The sequence below is a fragment of the Garra rufa genome, chromosome 8 (assembly GCF_049309525.1).
Source record: "Garra rufa chromosome 8, GarRuf1.0, whole genome shotgun sequence".
Lineage (NCBI taxonomy): Eukaryota > Metazoa > Chordata > Actinopteri > Cypriniformes > Cyprinidae > Garra > Garra rufa.
This window is the reverse complement of record NC_133368.1, coordinates 31302943-31317896: the sequence shown is the minus strand read 5'-3', so window position 1 is coordinate 31317896 and position 14954 is coordinate 31302943. Positions and strand designations below refer to the sequence as shown.

General features: G+C 39.1%; 1 protein-coding gene across 1 annotated transcript in view; it reads left to right on the top strand.

Annotated features, from left to right (window-relative positions):
- The window catches only part of spegb (striated muscle enriched protein kinase b), a 125373-nt gene that overhangs the window by 71250 nt on the left and 39169 nt on the right, over positions 1-14954 (top strand). Inside the window, 6 exon segments of the mRNA XM_073846352.1 lie at positions 2742-4285; positions 4426-4569; positions 6615-6797; positions 12280-12455; positions 13822-13910; positions 14439-14614. Of these exon segments, the coding sequence (XP_073702453.1) occupies positions 2742-4285; positions 4426-4569; positions 6615-6797; positions 12280-12455; positions 13822-13910; positions 14439-14614 (2312 nt within the window).

The following is a 14954-nucleotide window of genomic DNA, read 5'->3' as shown; positions in this document are numbered from 1 at the left end:
AAGGGTCCAAAATTCAAACTGTATGATGTGTTATTTCACTTTTTCGTCACATATTAGTGATAAAAAGCACAGGTTATTTGTTATTTCCGACAAACACGTCACAAAAACAATATTGTTTTCGCATTTTCATTTTCATCATCGGTGGCACAAATAAAAAAAAATTTCACCCTCTGGGTAATAAAACCTTAGTAATCCTAGATAAACTTCTGATTGTGAAAGTTGTTAGAAGATGTGTGACTCGTGACAGGTGTTTTCTTATGTAGTCGGTTGTCTGTCTTGGATTTCAATTGCTTGTGTTGCTTACATCAGACTATCATTCTGTATTGTTGTTAATGAGTTAGTGTTAATTTTGGGTGCTGGCTGTGATGTTGTTAGAAAAGAAAAGCAGGCGATTGATTGTATCTTCTGTCATTCATCCCTCCGTAGCACTCTTCTTCATCCATGTTTGAGCCAGGGTTGACTGTTACACTCTTACAACAAAATATCACTCAAACTCTCCTTCAAATTTTAGTTTACCTAGTTGTAACCCAGATTTTCAAATTTCATCCCACTCTGTTCACCATTGAACAATCCCAGGCTTTGCATACTTTCAAGCCCGCTGTTATCCATTAGTTTCTGTTTTCCATTCTTTTGATTTGCTGCTCTTTTGTATCACGAATGTGTTGAACCAAGATCTATTGGTAATGACAGTCTGTTTCTGTTTGTGCCTAACACTAAGATAACCTTAAAGAAAGTCATGGTTCTGTCTAAGAGAGGGCAAGTGCAAGGCATTGTCAGGTAATGACCTGGCCTTTAAAGCAGCCAACGTATAATTTGTCAGATCTCTGTCACATCATGTACAAACTGAGATGCTGAGAGCAGTGACCTTTTGCACAGGTCAACATTTTTCGGGAGCTGCTGAAGGAGTCTAAGAATAGCTCCTTACTGGAAGTGCTGCTGTAGGCCAAACCGTAATATCTGAAGACAAAGCATTTAAAATAGTATTCACTGAGTAAGCGTAAGGTGATGCATCTTCCATTGGCTGTACGCTCATTCTGTTTGTCACTAAAACATTGCCATTTTTACCATGCTTCATAATAAAGTAATAGTAAAATAAGTGTTACATACGCTGATAATATGTTCAACTTAAAAAACTTACAATTTCAGAGCGTAGACTAATAATGTAGCATAACTCAAACTATTGAAAGGTTGCAGGCTGAAACAAATGTAGTCTGAATTCAGTTATAAATTTAAACAGCTCCTTCACGCACCGTTATTGCCTTTTTCATTCCTCATCTAGATTTATTTTCATTTAGTTCATACTTTCCTTTGACCCCCATTGTCCATATGCAAATTCTTTTAGTTTTCTACCCACACAGCAGTTGATGCAAAATTGAAGCTGACCAAAAGTTTGCATTAAAAACATGCTTGCATCACATTTTTGTGTTAGGTATCATCGACCCCTTCGGTTTCCCCCTGGTTTTTTGTGCATGCTGTTTTTGGTGAACTGCACAGCATGAATCCTTGCATGCATGCACATGATGCCTTGACTCGCAAGGATAGGAAGGTATAGATCTTGTAAGAAGTCTCAAAGATGTTATTTATGTCTCTATATTTTTTTGCCAACGTTAATATCAGTGTTTCAATGGTAATGATCTCAAATAAAGTGCAATCTAAAACACTAATGTGTTGAGTATTATTCCCTCAATCAGTCAATTTGGATGTTATTTATCTTGAGTAAGTAGCAAACCGTCTAGAACCGCTGTTGCCAGTTGCTAATTGTCATACTTTACTAACATCACACATTTCTAAGGATCATCCCTCTGTTTTAACCAGATTTGTGCTTTGTTTTCGCATGATTTTGATGCTGCATGGGAGATGTTCACACACTATAGTGCAGTGGATGTTGAATACATGAATAAGTTTGTCAAACTGTCTGATGGGAAGGAAGCTACAGTATACTGGATGGATTTACAATACTTTTAGCTGTATCAGCTCTGCAAGGTTAGTGCAGTTTGGTATGTGCTGTGTAAACAAGAAAGATGTTTATGTTTTACTGCTTTTCAGACATTTTCTAGTGCACAGCCATTTTGAATTAGACCCCTTTTAGCGGGATTCTTGATGACTCAACATTTAATAGTAATGTGCCTGCACTAATCCTTGTTTTACTCTTCCTTCCCAGCATTGGCAAGTGACACTTGACTTATTCCTGTAGATATCCAGTGATATGTGGTGGTCTAGCCCAGTGATTTTGGAAGGTATAGGCTAGTAGGCACAATTTAATCTGACGTGATAATATTGCATTATTTTTGAGCATTCAGTTGTGTTTTAAACTGTAGTTACAATTCGTTTTAAGATAGAATTCAGATTTCTTAGCCTCATAGACATGTGGTCTTGACTGTCACTCTAAGATTAATGGAATACATTTTATTCATGCTCTGAACATCCCCTCGCATTATTTTTATAGTACTGTAACTAATTAGAAAATGCAATTAAACGGAACTCATTATCATTTTTAATTTTCGTTATGTACCTCTTTTGAAATTTGAAAATTGGGAAGGTTCACGTCACTCCTTCCTTATTTAAAAAAGCAGTTTTTTGCTCAAATTAAGACAGAAGTAACTTGCACACAAACACATGTAGACAGTCCCATTTAAGGTCCTCTGGCCCCTCTTCCAAAGTCCTCATCCAAACAGTTGGGCTCCTCCCCTTGCATAACCCCATACTCTAACAGAACATTTCCCTCAAACACCTTTTTTTAGGAGCCCATCTGAAGAAGTTTTGAGGGACTCTCCCCCTCAAGTCCTACCACCCCCTTCCCCCAAAATTGGCCGCTCTACTGCCTCTCCTTTGCTCAGCCGTTCTGGTTCATCCCCTGCCACACCCCTAGCCCCACGCAAGAAAGTTGTCGTGCCAAGTGAATATCAAGACACAGTACCAGGAGAGTTTGAGGAGAAGATAAAGCAACCCAAATCCTCAGGCATGTCTCAGAGTAGTGCTCAAGACTCTCGACCCCAAACCCCCGTCAGCGAGTATTCCCGTAAGGAACTTACACCTCGGCCCTCACCGAAACTGACAAGAGCTAGCTCCAAGATCTTTGAGAAGGTGCGAGTCTTCGAAGAGCGTAGAAGAAGCATTGATAACCCAGAGGGATCTATATCTGGACGTTCTTGGGCTGGATTTAACAGAGCCTCGTCTATTGACTCAGATGAAGGAGGGAGCCGGTTGGGGATCTCGAGGGAGAGCTCCAAAGAAGACCTTCGTGAGGCTCTGAAGGCGGACGCAGCCCAGAGAAGGACTATGTTCAAACAGCGGGCTGCTTCCCTGGAGGACAGACCCCATTACTCCCAGAAGGTGCAGGACATTGAGAACAAGTTCACAGAGGAGCTCCAGCGCATCAAAAAGCTTGTCGGTAAACCACACATGAAAAAATCCTTCTCAACAGAACAGCTCTCTACTTTTCACAGGAGCAGGCAGCCTGTAAGGAAGTTAGAGCCCATCCCACCTCAGGTTCTTCAAAAGCTGCAGGATAGAGAGTTTGCTCAGAGAGAGACAGAGCAAGTCAAAGAACGATCACCTCCAAAATCACCAGCTCGCAGACGAAAAGACCAGCTGGCACAACAACCGCTGGAAAAGTTTGAAAGTGATCGGTCTGTCCCAACCACCAAGGTGGCAAGTACACTTGGACAAGAACCATCCCTTCCAGAGGCTATGTCACTCTCTGATTTACCTGGACAAAGATCTCCAAGATATCGGGGCCCAAGCAGAGATAGTCCCCGAAGGTCTCCAACTGTAGAGATTACTGAAGAACGTTCTCGAGGTAGAGCTGAATCTCCATCCCGAAATGTCTTAGAGATGACATTACGCAAGGTGGAACCAAGACCTGCGAGTCCACTAGTAAAGAGGGTTGTTCGTGTTCAGGAAGTACCACAAGCAGATGATGAGTCCATGCATAGGAAGACGCCAATAGAGCTCACTCTGAGGAAGTTGGAAAGAAGGCCTGAAAGTCCTCTGGTGCAAGGAGAAACTGTAGCTATTCAAGAATGTCCTGTTCAAGCTCCACCCAAACCTCCAAGAGTTTCCTCATCTTCTTCATCTGAGGAAAAGATGGAGCTGGATGTGACTCCTCTGCCACCGGCACCAAAGCTCACTATACCAAAAATCATTGTCGAAGAGGAGCCAATGGAGACGGACACACCTGTAGAGAAGACTGAAAGGCCTGTGAAAAGTGGCAGTGCTAAAGAGGAAAAACCCCAAAGAAGCAGAGGAAGAGGACGCAGACAAAGACCGATGTCACCTGAATTAGGTACGTTGGAGCATTTACAGTGGCATGCAAATCCTTGACTTTGCACTTGAGAAATACTGAGACAAACATGATTTGCAATGCACCTCCAATTCAAGTTGGATACATCTATTAGATCTGACAAATATCTTATGCTCTTACAGAATCTTCAGACGACTCGTACGTGTCTGCAGGAGAGGATCCTCTAGAGGCTCCTGTGTTTGAGTTTCCGCTTCAGGACACTGTGGCCTCTACAGGAACAGAAGTGCTTTTAAAATGCATCATCAGTGGCACCCCTCTCCCAGAAGGTAAGTCCTTTATTTCTGCCGTAATAACTTCAAAAAGCACCTTTAGCATCTTGCCTAGTTGACTCGAAGCTGTAATATATGAGCATCACAGGGATGCAGTCCCTGTTGACTCTGAATCATTTACTCAAAAATGCAGTCTGTGAAGGCTGTAAGTTACAAGCTGTCAGCTATATATTACTATCAGTACTACGGTTAAGACAGCAAGATAATTCTCTTGAGTTTTTGCCCACATTTCAAAGGTAATTCCAGAGTGTCTCAGAAATCAGACTCTACTTTCTAGACTTAAAGGATTAGTTCACAGCTAAATTCAAATTTCCTGATAATTTACTCACCCCATGTCATCCAAGATGTTCATGTCTTTCTTTCTTCAGTCAAAAAGAAATTAAGGTTTTTGAGGAAAACATTCCAGGGTTTTTCTCCATCTTCAATAGGGATCAGCGGGTTGAAGGTCTAAATTGCAGTTTCAGTATAGCTTCAAAAGGGCTCTACACTAGAGGTCTTCTCGAGCTTGCAACCCCACAGTCTTTCAGGAAAAAACCTTGTGTGCTGCTGACTGATTTGGCCACTGCTCCATTACTTTCATTTATTTACTTACTTATTTATTATTACTTTATATTTTTGCCTGCCTGATGGATGCATGTTCTGAGTTTGGCTTCCAATTGTGACCAGTGGATTTGAAAAATAAATGTGATATTTTGATAAAAATTAAATCAACAGCCTAATAAATCATGGATTTGCTAGTGTTGTCTGCAATGTTATTTACTGCATAATATTCAAGCCCTGCTTGAACCCCATACCACAGTGAAGCGAGTGGATTTTTCTAACGGTTCTCATATCTATAGGCTAAGATGGATTTCTGTGTGAGGTAACAAAAGTATCATTTTTTATGTGTGTTTCTCAAGAATAAACTTAACACAAGCACTAAAGTTGGCTACGCATCCAGGATAGTTTAAAAGAATTTGTTTCTTATCTGGTCCATTCAGAAAAAGCACAATTGTTTTTTAATTTCCCAAGAACCGAGGCCACTAATACCAAACCTGACCCGTGTCCAAGGGACACGTAAAAGTTTTGGACCCACTCGGGTCTCTTTGGATCCAATTGGACCCATGAAGACCTTTACTCTACACGATCCCAGCCAAGGAATAAGGGTCTTGTCTAGTAAAATGATTGGTAGTTTTCTAAAAAAAAGAAAATTTCATTTATATACTTAATTACAAATGCTCGTCTTGCACTAGCTCTGCGATGTGCATCTATAACTTCACACATTGCATAATCATTTGCCTACATCACACATGATCTTTCCATTGTGAATACGTAATGCGTGAAGTCAAGCTAGTTGCGAGTCGAGCATTTGTGGTTAAAAAGTATATACATTTTTATTTTCTTTTTTTTTTTTTTAAATGACCAATGGTTTCACTAGATAAGGACCCTTCTACCTTAGCTGGGATCGTGTGAGCCCTTTGAAGCTGCACTGAAACGGAAATTTGTACCATCAACCCATTGATCCCCACTATATGGAGAAAAATCCTGGAATGTTTTTCTCAAAAACCTTAAGTGATGTTTTATTAACAAATTTCGGGAGGAGCTCGCACAGATAATTAACACGACCAATTCACCATCAGCAATCACACTCCCTATCCAAGCACTACAATCCCTTTAAATAGCCAAGCAGTCTTACCATCATTTATCTCTGGTTTTCAGCATCCCTCCGCCCCCCCTTCTCTTCACATTCAGCTGGGGGGAGCGCTATTGGGTTCGGGCCAAATGCCGAGCTCGGACCCCTCTCCCTGGGCAGGGGGAGTGCCCCGGGCTCGGGAATGATTACCGAGCTCGGAGCCCTCTCCCGGACAGCACGCCAAACACGCTTAACTTTTACGCCGTTTATTATATGTAAGCGCAAACTCGTGAATTTCTTTTCGACTGAAGAATTTTGGATGACCTAGGGGTGAGTAAATCACCAGGAAATTTTTAATCTTGAGTGAACTAATCCTTTCCAATTTTCGTTACCTGGATAGTAACAGCAAAGAAATGTATTTTCTATACAGTTACATGGAAGAGAGACAACATTGAGATCAAGAACAGCCCAACTCATGTTGTGAAGGTAGAGGGAGAAAGGCACTCACTGCTCATCAAATGGACAAAGCCAAGCGACGCAGGAACATACACAGTTACTGCTACCAACGAGGTTGGCGAGATGTCCAGCAGCGCTACTCTTTTCATCAAATCCGGTGAGTGTTTTATGGAGAACACTGTAAAATGTTCTTTCATAAAGGGGTCATCGGATGCAAAATTCACTTTTACATGTTTGAACATAAATGTGTGTTGGCAGTGTGTGTACACAACCACCCAGTGTTTTTTTAAATCCCTATAAATCATAAGCCCTTTTTCAGATCAAGCCATTCTCAGATTCTTAGCTGTGTGACGTCACACAGACGATGGCCGCTCCAACGATTGTTGATTGACACGGTTGTCTTACCTTAGATCCGCCCTGAGAGAGCTGTAAACTGTCCGCCATTGTTTCGATGCCAGAGCAGGGGTAGACTACCCTGGAAATCCAGAGGTCTCGCGAGAGCACAATTTGAATTGTCTCTGCAAGACACTCTGGCATCGAGCAATGATGCAGGTTACTGCAATACGTAAGCAATTGTGGGAACCAATCAAATTGGTGTATCTGATGTAGGCGGGCCAGAGGCGAGCTAAGCTGATGATGACAGCACTGCGACGTCCGAATCATATAGTAAACTTTGAAAGATCGCTGTCGCTACAGATGAACAACAAGTTGTTTGAAACGGCTTTGGCCGCTACAATGAACGAGTTAGACTTGGCTTTCCATATAAAAGAGGAACAGAAAACCGAAAACTCGAATCGTTCCTTTGCAAGAAGGACGTTTTTGCTGTTTTGCCGACTGGATACGGCAAGAGTTTAATCTATCAGTTCACGAGTTCACGCTTACATATAATTAGCCGGAGAATAGTAGTGCATGTTTGGCGTGCTGTCCGGTGAAGGACTCCGAGCTCGGGAGTGGCCCGAACCCAGAGTACTTTACCCCCCAATAGGAGTAGCGAGAACTCGGAGTGATGAGATGGGGTGGTGGAGGTTTACTGATTAACCATCGAGTGAATTGAGGTGAGTCAGCTGTATTTAAACCTATGGCGCTGATTGACTTGTGATGTTTACGCTAAGCATCTGACGCGCTTCTCCCGAACTTTGTTAATGAAACATCATTTAGCTCTGCTGGTAGCTAAGCGTGTATTGTTGTGATTGGTCGTGGCGTTATCCAATTGCGTGCAGTTAGAGTTTCAAATGCATGCTTGGTGCCGCCCCTCGAGTTAGGCAGTTTTCATTGCTCGATCCCAGACCCTTAATCTTAATAGATTAGGGTCTGGATTTTTCCAGGCTAGGGGTAGACAAGAATGTCTCTTAAGCGATTGAGGTGTTCTTTGTTGGATGTAATAATAAACACAGCAGTCATTATTTACTCCTGACATCTGAGCCACTGAAGACGCAGAGGATTACTTTTGTTTTTGAAGGGAATGCGCCCTCGATCTGCCTAAATACATCTGTTCACGCGAATCATTCGTAATCCAGCTTCACCTATAGACGAATCTTATGAATTTTTGCAATTCACCTTTCCTAATGATGTGCTAGTTAGTAAGTTCTGTGACTAAAGTTTACACTCAGAAAACTACTCATCACCCCACAGAAGAGAGGGGCGGGGTAAGCAGAGCTCATTAGCATTTAAAGGAACATGCACTGAAACGGCTCGCTGTGAACAGAGCTGTTTTTGGCAAGGTAAAAAGGGTGTCGTTTTACACTTCCATTGAGAAATTTTAACCAAAGTATGTTATAAAGTTTTCACTAAGACCCTAAAGAATCATATCAACTTGTGGAAAATGGGCATGTGATCACCTCTTAAAGGGACATTTCACACAATGGACAAATTCAGAACAATTTGCACTGCTGTTGGTTGGCATCCCTACTCAGCCACTGTATCAGTTGACGAATCACTATCCAGACTCCTATTGTTAGTCATCACACTGCCATGCAATTATTAGCATAAAGCTGAGCTCTGCTCAAAATTTTGATAGCTGTCACTCATGTCATAGCAAATTTCCAACTCTCAATGAAAATGAATGAATTCAAGTTAATCATTTTTAGAAGAGTTAGAAATGGATTTCCTAATTTTCATGTCTTAGCCAGAAGTATCAAATCAATTCAAACATATTACTTGCCTTAAGCTGGATATTTGGTTTTAAACAATGCAGAAAATCCCTCCAACTAAATGTTTTGAGTAAATATTTTTTAGCAGCAAGGATAAGCATATCGCGTTTGCAGCCCGAGTTGAGGATGTGGGAGTTTAAAGGGTAACATATGGGATTTTAGAGGAGTGAATTTCAATACAGATATCTATGTAGGATCAAAGGCAGTGAGTCACACTGTCAACATGCAGCCCTGCAGGGTAGGGGTGAGAATCATTGTGTTGGTGTTTAAATCACCCTTAAAGCAAAATAGTCATTTAATTAACCATAACACTTCTTTCCTTCCTACCAGCTCTCACATGAGCTTTCCGTTTGGTTTTCCAGTGCCTCCTGTATCGTTTCCTTTGTGCTTCTTTGATTCATCCTTCTCTCTATAAGATCTCCTGAGTTCTCCAACACACGGTTCCGCCTGGATAGTTACCATAGCAACCCAGAGGTTAAATTGAACATATGAAATGTTTAACTGCATTCCGGCCTCATAATGAATTGCAAATTGCATTCAAAACAGATTGGAAATGTTGGCCAAAACACTTTTTCGTCAAACAAAACATAGAATAAGGTCAAATTGTGGGGTTTTATGTTGTTTTTAAGATTTGTATTTATTGTGCTGTTGTTTATGTTGTATATATTGTATATGTTTTATTTATTTAAAAATTTATTTTTTGCATTGGTTTTTAGCACATTTACCATGAATCATTGTAGAAAATGCAAAATAAGACTTGTCTGCTAAAGATGTCTGAATACATATTCTAATATTCTCCTAGTGCACCTTCATTTGTGTTAATGGTTAGAAAGAGAAAGAGAAGCTTTGCCTTATTAGGGCGATGAATGCCAGGGGTATTTTTAGCTCTCCTTCTTCCATGAAACGATCTCTTAATAATCTCATATATAGTGGATCCTTGTGTTGCTTCATTGACAGCATGTTGTTAAAACCTGCCGTTAAATGTTGTCGCCAAGTAGGTCTTTATTTTCCACAGTGCCACAACAGCTAAACACAGTGACACGACAGCTAAACTGCTCCTGAGAGATTTCAAGAACCATTTAATTGACAGATGAAAGATTTGCATGAATGTCTTTTTCTTTCCAGTTCATGATACTGTAGTATGTTCGCACAGCTACAGCAGAAGCGACAGAGTTTGTAAGCGGCATATAAATAGGATGGTTGCTATGAGAAGTATTTTATGGCAGTTCCTTTGACTTGAATGGAAAAAAGGGAGGACATCTGCATCTGTTTGTGCTGATGTAAATGTGAGAGGTAGTGTCTTATTGAAAGTGAGAGAGCTGGTGAGAAAGAGCAAGGGAGGGTAGGGAAGACATAGTGTCTGCGCCAGATTACCAGTTGAAATCTGGGGGCATTCACTAAGGTGCTGACATATTAACACAAATACTGTCTGGACTGAACATGCGCTGGTGCCGTCAGTGTCCGCTTAGTACATGGCTAAGGTCTGGCTGAAGGAGCAGGGCCAGGTAAGTTTGTGTTCAAGAATTAGCATGGTGGGTTTCCAAAGAATTGTACAATGTTACAGAATTGTAAAAAAAAATGTTGTTGAAGTTTGTAAAGTTCAGTTTTTTCTTTAGTAAAAAGTGAACCTTTGAGCCGTTTGGTGTTCTTGAAAATGTTACCGCTTTGAAATTAGAATCAAACCCGGGTTCACGGTAATATATATGCTCTAAGCTGTTGTAAGAAGAGACACGGTGTCTATTTTTTCTCCTGGAACATGCATCGCAGGGTCTCACTGCACGCTGTGGCTTCGGGCCTCTCACGGCAAACGGTTTCAAGTGTTTACACACGTACCTCAGTTTATTTCTATAAGTCCATTCCGATTTCCGTTGATGTATGGTTTGTTAGGACGATATTTAGCTGAGATACAACTATTTGGAATCTTAGGGTGCAAAAAAATCGCTGTTAAAGTTGTCTAAATTACATTCTTTGCAGGCATATTACTAAACAAAAATTACGTTTTAATATTTTTGCGGTAGGAAATTTACTAAATATCTTCATGGAACATAATCTCTACTTAATATCCTAATGATTTTTGGCATAAAAGAAAAAACAATAATTTTGACCCATACAATGTATTGTTGGCTATTGCTACAAATATATCCGTGCTACTTACGGTGTGACTGGTTTTGTGGTCCAGGGTCTGGCTAGACGACTGCTGTTTGTTAAAACAGGAAGTTGAAGCAGGACCCGACAGAAGCATTACAGGGTCAAATAGCTAATAGCTTTTAGTTTACATCACAGGCATGAACATACATGCTACTTAGTATTGCTAGTTGATGGCTGGCGGTATTGGCACAAGATTAGATGGCAATGTTTTAGTGAGATTTTCTAGAAGAAAAAGTAAATCGTGAACATTTTCATCTGCTGAAAGTTAATTGTTAACTTTTAGATGTGCACTAGTGTATTTTGTTTTCATATGTTGTATTGTCTTCAGATTTTGTTGTCATGGCATCTAATTTTAGATGAAAAATTAAACAAAAAAATCTTGGATGTTCATAACAATCACACAGATTTGTTGTTGTCCAGAAGCTGAAGATCTGATTTATTATTTATTTTCAACTTAAATAAAAGGGTAAAACTTTACAATAAGGTTCATTTGTTAAATTAGTTTGACTACATTAGTTAACATAAACTAAGAATGAACAATACCTCTACAGCGTTTATTAATTTTAATGTTAATTTCAGCATTTACTAATGCATTATTAAAATCACAAGTTAATGCACTGTGAACTAACATGAACAATGAACGACTGTATTTTTATTAACTAGCATTAACAAACATTAATAAATAGTGTAATAAATGTATTGTTCAATGTTCATTCATGTTAGTTAATACGTACACTAATGTTAACAAATGACACCTTATTGTAAAGTGTTACCAAAAAAGATGTATTGAGCACAGCTGAAAAATCATATGAATGCCACTAAAAATCCTTTAGTGTCTAAAAACAAATTTGTTTTCATATGAATGCCACTAAATCATATGAATGTGAATGCCACTAAAAATTCTTTATTGTCTAAAAACAAATTTGTTTTCAGACCGAGTAAATCTTTTTCATCCTCTGTTTTTGTGATGCTTTTTGAAAGCAATCTGTCTCTAGTGCTGGCATTCACATTGTCACTGGACATTTCTGTTTTTAGATTTGGGATTATGGTATCCTTTCTCTTCCAGGCTCTTGATTTGTATTCAGCCCATGTCTTTTACCCTTCACCTTTCTAATCCATTTCTCTCTGTCAGAGCCAAAAGCAAAAAGTAATTCTCTGTGAATTTCCTCAATTCTCTGTGATGTTATTGTTTTTTTTTTTAGACAAAAATATTGTTCTGTAGATGTTTTTTATGCGGTTTTTGAGATGAATGTTGACTATATTTTTTGAAAAGTTGCTGAAGTGTGGAGATGTAAACATGCAAGTATTGCTCCAGTCTAATCCCATTGGTATGTCTTACAGAGCCCAGTCAGGACCAGCGTGGGAACCTTGGTGTACCCATGGACGTCAGCAGTCCCATCACATCTGATGAGGAGTACCTCAGTCCTCTTGAGGAGGGGATGGATTTCTCCTCCTACAGGGGACCTGAGCCGAGGAAGATTGTGGATACTCGATTCAGGGAACCTCCATCCTTTCAGGTATCAGAAAATACCAAAATATTACAGTGGTGACCAAAATTATTAGAACACTTGTATTTTCACCAGCTAAAAAATGGTTTTAAGTCAGTTATTTCTATCTTTTACTGGAGTGTGTCAGTAGGAAATATCAGTTTATCAATCATTAATTGTAATAATCCAGTGAGATTTTTGTTTGCACAAGGAGTCTGACAACAGCCAGTGCTCCACAAAGAGATCTGATCTCATCATCATCATCATCCAGTCTTTCTGGAATAACATGAAGAAACAGAAGAAACTGAGACAGACTAAATCCAAAAGAACTGTAGCAACGTCTCCAAGATGCTTCAAGAAACCTACCTGCAAAGCAAAACCTAGGGCAAAAGCTGCTTTAAAAGCAAAGGATGGTCACACCAAATGTTGATTTAGTTTAGTTAATAGAAGTTAAATGATAAAGAAAATCTATTACATTATTTTTACAGCATCCTCATTTTACAGCAAGTGCCTAAAACTTTTAACAGTACTGTAACTTTGCAGGTAGGTTTCTTGGAGTATCTTGGAGACATTGCCACAGTTCTTCTGGATTTAGTCTGTCTCAGTTTGTTCTGTTTCTTCATGTCATTCCAGACAGACTGGATGATGATGATGAGATCAGATCTCTGTGTGGAGCACTGGCTGTTGTCAGACCCTTGTGCAAACACAAATCTCACTGGATTATTACAGTTAATGGCAAAATGAATGTTTGGAAATGTAAACTGATATTTACTACTGACACACTACAGCAAAAGATAGAAATAACTGACTTATAACAATTTTTATCTGGTGAAAATTCTAGTGTTCTGATCATTTTGGCCAACACTATATCATTGAACACTTTTGGATGCACATTATTTTCCAATCAAGGAAAATCCTCTTTCTATTCCAGAAAATATGCTTAACATGTGAACATGTAATTCTCATAATCCAAAAAATCTAAAACATGGCCATCCCTGCTATTCTTTTTTGGAGAACATGGAGATGCTGAATATTTTTGGGATATTTTTGTGCATGTAAAAGATGATCTTAAGTTTTTCTCGTAAAAGTATTGTGTTCCACCAAGAAACACTGCGTTCGTTCACATCCTTCCACTTCATTTTATTTCTATCACAAAAGTTTTGTGGGGAACCGAAATGTTTTGCAAGCAAGTGCATTTTTTTTTCAGGGAAATGTCAAGGTTTTAGGAGAAAACGCAAAAGCATTGAAAATGTTTTTTTCCTCCCATCTCAGTTTTTTTTTACCACTAACATGTCCCTTTAGTGGTTCATATTATCTGCATGTTTCCATTTAATGTTTTTAGTTTCTATTATCTTTGCTAAACAATAATGAGCCTCTCTGTTCACCAACATAACAGGTTGTTATTGGAGACCAATCAGTTATAGAGGGTCAAGAGGTGATGATGTCTGTTCGAGTAAGCGGACAACCTAAACCCATGCTTTATTGGTACGTTCATATCTTTACCTTTGTTTGTGACCCTGGAACACAAAACCAGTCTTAAGGAGCACAGGTATATTTGTAGAATTAACCAAAAATACATTGAATGGGTCAAAATTATTGATTTTTCTTTTATGCCAAAAATCATTGAGATCATGTTCCATGATGATATTTTTTAAATTTCCTACTTATTTTTGATTAGTAATATGCATTGCTAAGAACTTCATTTGGACAAATTTAAAGGCGATTTTCTCAATATTTAGTTTTTTTCCTGCACCCTCAGATTGCATATTTTCAAATAGTAAAAAAAAAAAAAATAGGCCAAATATTGTCCTATCCTACCAAACCATACATTAATAGAAAGCTTATTTTTTCAGGTTCCACATGTATAAATCTCAATTAAAAAAAAAAAAAAAAACTTTTGTGGTCCATGGTCATATTTGTCTAGATATTTCATAATCTAGTTTTTAGCAGTATGGTCAGTGTTCATTTTGATGTATTGTGTCATAACGAAACTTTTATTTTCCTTTGTATCAGGCTGAGAGACAGAGTGACCATTAAAACAGGTGCCCGGCATATTGTCCATGAGACGGAGGAAGGCAACTTTGAGATGATTATTAAATCAGCACAGAAGTCAGACTCTGGTGTTTACACCTGCAAGATCATCAACGAGTATGGGACTAAACAGTGTGAGAGCAAACTAGAGGTGAAAGGTAAGGGCTTCATGTTCTGTTCTGTTCTGTACAGTTTCTTAAAGATGATGGGTGTCATTTGCAGCATTAAAATACTTTCTTCTTGCCCTGAAAATCCCTCTAGTTGAAGTACTTTACATTATGAGCAGTTTGTAGCTTTCTCAAGCTTTTTTGGGCATAATATGCATTATATAAAGACAGTTTACCCAAAAATGAACTTCCTGTAATTACCCTTTGTTCATCTTCAGAACACAAATTAAGATATTTTGATGAAATCTAAGAGTTTTCTGACCCTGCAAAGACATCAATGTAACTACTACATTCAAGGCCCAGAAAGGTAGTTAGAAAGTCCATGTGGCAT